The sequence below is a fragment of the Merops nubicus genome, unplaced genomic scaffold (genome assembly GCF_000691845.1).
Source record: "Merops nubicus isolate BGI_N331 unplaced genomic scaffold, ASM69184v1 scaffold8033, whole genome shotgun sequence".
Classification (NCBI taxonomy): domain Eukaryota; kingdom Metazoa; phylum Chordata; class Aves; order Coraciiformes; family Meropidae; genus Merops; species Merops nubicus.
Genome location: NW_008600932.1, coordinates 14,486 through 17,349, shown reverse-complemented (window position 1 = coordinate 17,349; position 2,864 = coordinate 14,486). Strand labels below are relative to the sequence as shown.

Sequence of the window (2,864 nt, the reverse complement as noted above, 5' to 3'; positions counted from 1 at the left end):
TTCCCTCAGGTTGATCAGTCTTTTTTCTGATCCTCCATCCCACCTTGGCCTTGCCTGTTCTCTGACACTGCTTTAGAGATTTAAGCTCTATGCAGAGCCTTCATAATGGCCATGGTGCCTTTCTGAATGACACAGTCCTAAACCATTTTAGATAAAGATGAGAATTAATGTGGGTTTGCACTAGGCTTTGCTCTACAACACAAGTTAAAATGCTTAAATAGATGTTGTTCAGTCCCATCTCCAGCTGAGGGCCACTCAAATAAGTTCATGACTGCATCCACTAGCAAAAGGAGGGGAATTTCTGTTGTTCTGAGATCCCACCCATAAATGCAACAATCTCCTTTGGGGCTGCAGCCCTTAATTTAGGAATCACTTCTTGAGCTGCCCAAAGCAACAGTCTATGGCATTTACATGCCAGAAGTTTGGAAATCAGCTTAACTGATGGTGTTTTGTGTTAGTTTAACACCATTTAATCAACGGATGTTCATGCTGCTGCTCGTGATCTGAAATCATGAAGGGAAAAGAAGGACTGTTAGCTGACAGAGGGGAGATGTAAAATAAAACCATCCCTGCAGGTGATTTATGGACATGGAGATTTATTAAGCTTGAGACATGGTCTGGCTCTGAGTGATTCCTTCCTGCTCACGACTTTCTTGGGATGTTGCTGAAGATGTTATCAAAAAAATATTTCTCTCCAGCTCCAGCACTGGTACCTGAACCCTGGTCTTTGAGATGGCAGCACAGGCAGAAGCACCTTCTTTTTCTGGTCTTTGCAGAGCAAAAAATGTCTAATGAGTGGGGATATTAATTGAAGTGATGTGTAAGAGAGAGGGGCAAAGGCAGAACCCCCTCCTGCCTCTCCTGTCTGCTCTTCACCTATGGAAGGTGGAAGCTGCTAAGAGGGGGGACACGTCTTCTCATAGGCCACTGGCTCCAAAAGGGCTAAGTGCATGGATCATAAGAAATAATCATCATAGAAAATAATAAAAGAAATAAAAAATAAGCAACTCTTCACCCTATTTTAGTTGTCCTTTCACACATCCTCCTCACCATCTAATCAAAGAAGCCAACTTCTTTTACTGAAGTTTTTTACTTTTACATGAAGAGTCATGTCCAAGTCAAGGGCTGATTTTGGCAATAGTATAATTCTTGAAGGAATGCACTGCCCCAAAATATCACCAAAATATCACCTATTACTACTAGGACATGATTTGACTGGCTTCTGAAGGCCTCTCACAGAAGAACGATGTCCCCCTCCCAGCACATGAAACCATTTTATTATGGATTTCTTTATGATACTTAAAGCCAAGAAGATAATATTAAGATTTTAATGTTTGATGAGCTTCTGGTTTATATACAGCTGAGAAAGTACTGCTTCTGCTGCAATTAATGTGTCGTAGACACCCAATGTAAACCAGCCTCAAGATAGCCAAAAAGACCAAATCATTATCAGGACAAAATTTCATTATATAAATATAGAGACAGAAGGAGACAAATGTGCATCTTCCTTCTGCTTCACCACAAAGGGCTTTCCTGAAGAGTTTAAACAGAAAGCCAAAGGAAATCACTGTAATCTATGAAATACTTGCTAAATTTGTACATTTTTTCAAGTAGCCATTTTTGAAAGCTGGTTTCTTTTTGAGAGTCAGAATCTACCTTCTTGAACCCTTGTGCAACTCTGCCAGTCTTGAGTGGAGTTTTATAACCCAATAATATCCTAAAATAAGCTGACCCAGGCTGTGTCTAACACCAGTGCTACTTTTCTTTTTTAAAAGGGACTTTTTTGTTTTTTCAGGTGGTCATTTTTCAGAGCAGAAAGTACCATGAGATCTGGTGGGGTGGTGGGAATGAACACACTTGCATGGCCAATAAACACAAGCTTGTTATTGGATCATGCATTGGCAGCAAGGCAAAACACAAAGGTTACCAACACAAAAAATATATCAGCACTTACATGATGATGGTTTTCTTGGGCACTTTAGTCTCTTGTTCAGTGACTACAAAGAAAACAGTATGAACAGCATGGGGTTAAAGAAAGGCAAAAGCTGAAATGATTCAATTAACTTTGCTCAGTTAATCAAAATAAACTGGAGTGAAGGAAATAACAACTGTACCATCCCATCCATGCTTTCTGTGGTTATTTCCAGGATCAGCTTTAAGTGTTTCTGACCAGGAATGAGAAATTCAGAGGGCTCTCTGAACAGGGAATGACTTAGCTTTGAAATGAAATGTTTTTGTGGAGAACATTATTTGCAAAATCTGTTTGTTCTACCATGAAGTTGTCACGGTTTTGTTTGGCATGTCAAAGCTAGAAAACAAGGTCCTTTTTAAATTCTTTTTTTCCCCTATAATGAAGTAATGATGTGAGAAGCCTTGATCTGGAAAATCCTGGAGAGCTGAAATTCTTTAAGCTGTGATTTCACTTCCTAGAAAAAGACTTTCCCCAAGCACTGAGCAGTTTCCAAGCCTTTGCTAAATGCAAAACCTGAGCTGATAACAATGAGAACTGAAATCATTATCATCAGTAGAGAAAATTAGCATCAAAAAAACCAGCCCTAGGAAACCCAGGAGAGCCCTGTAATATTCCTCTGTCTACTACACCTCTTTTTTTGGCTCTAATTTGCAATTTTTCCCTGACCTTTCTCCCATAATGAACTAGAAGCTATCGATGCAGATGAGGATCAAACCAAAAAAAATTATGTAGTGATTCTGCAAATGTTTCTTAAAATGGACATTTTAAAAAATAAGAATACTTTTGAAGAGCTAATAGAGATTTTTTTTTTGGCAGGTTCCCATCCTATCAGCTGGAATAAAACTGAGACTTTGTTTGAACCAGACTTGTTTTGAACACACTCTGAAATGCC

At 39.1% G+C, this 2,864-nt stretch overlaps 1 protein-coding gene across 1 annotated transcript in view; it reads right to left on the bottom strand.

The window, feature by feature from the left end:
• LOC103770558 (obscurin-like) overlaps window positions 1-2,864 on the bottom strand; it is a gene marked incomplete at its 5' end in the record, with an annotated part of 51,589 nt that overhangs the window by 34,757 nt on the left and 13,968 nt on the right. Inside the window, 1 exon segment of the mRNA XM_008937823.1 lies at window positions 1,955-1,997. Within this exon segment, the coding sequence (XP_008936071.1) occupies window positions 1,955-1,997 (43 nt within the window).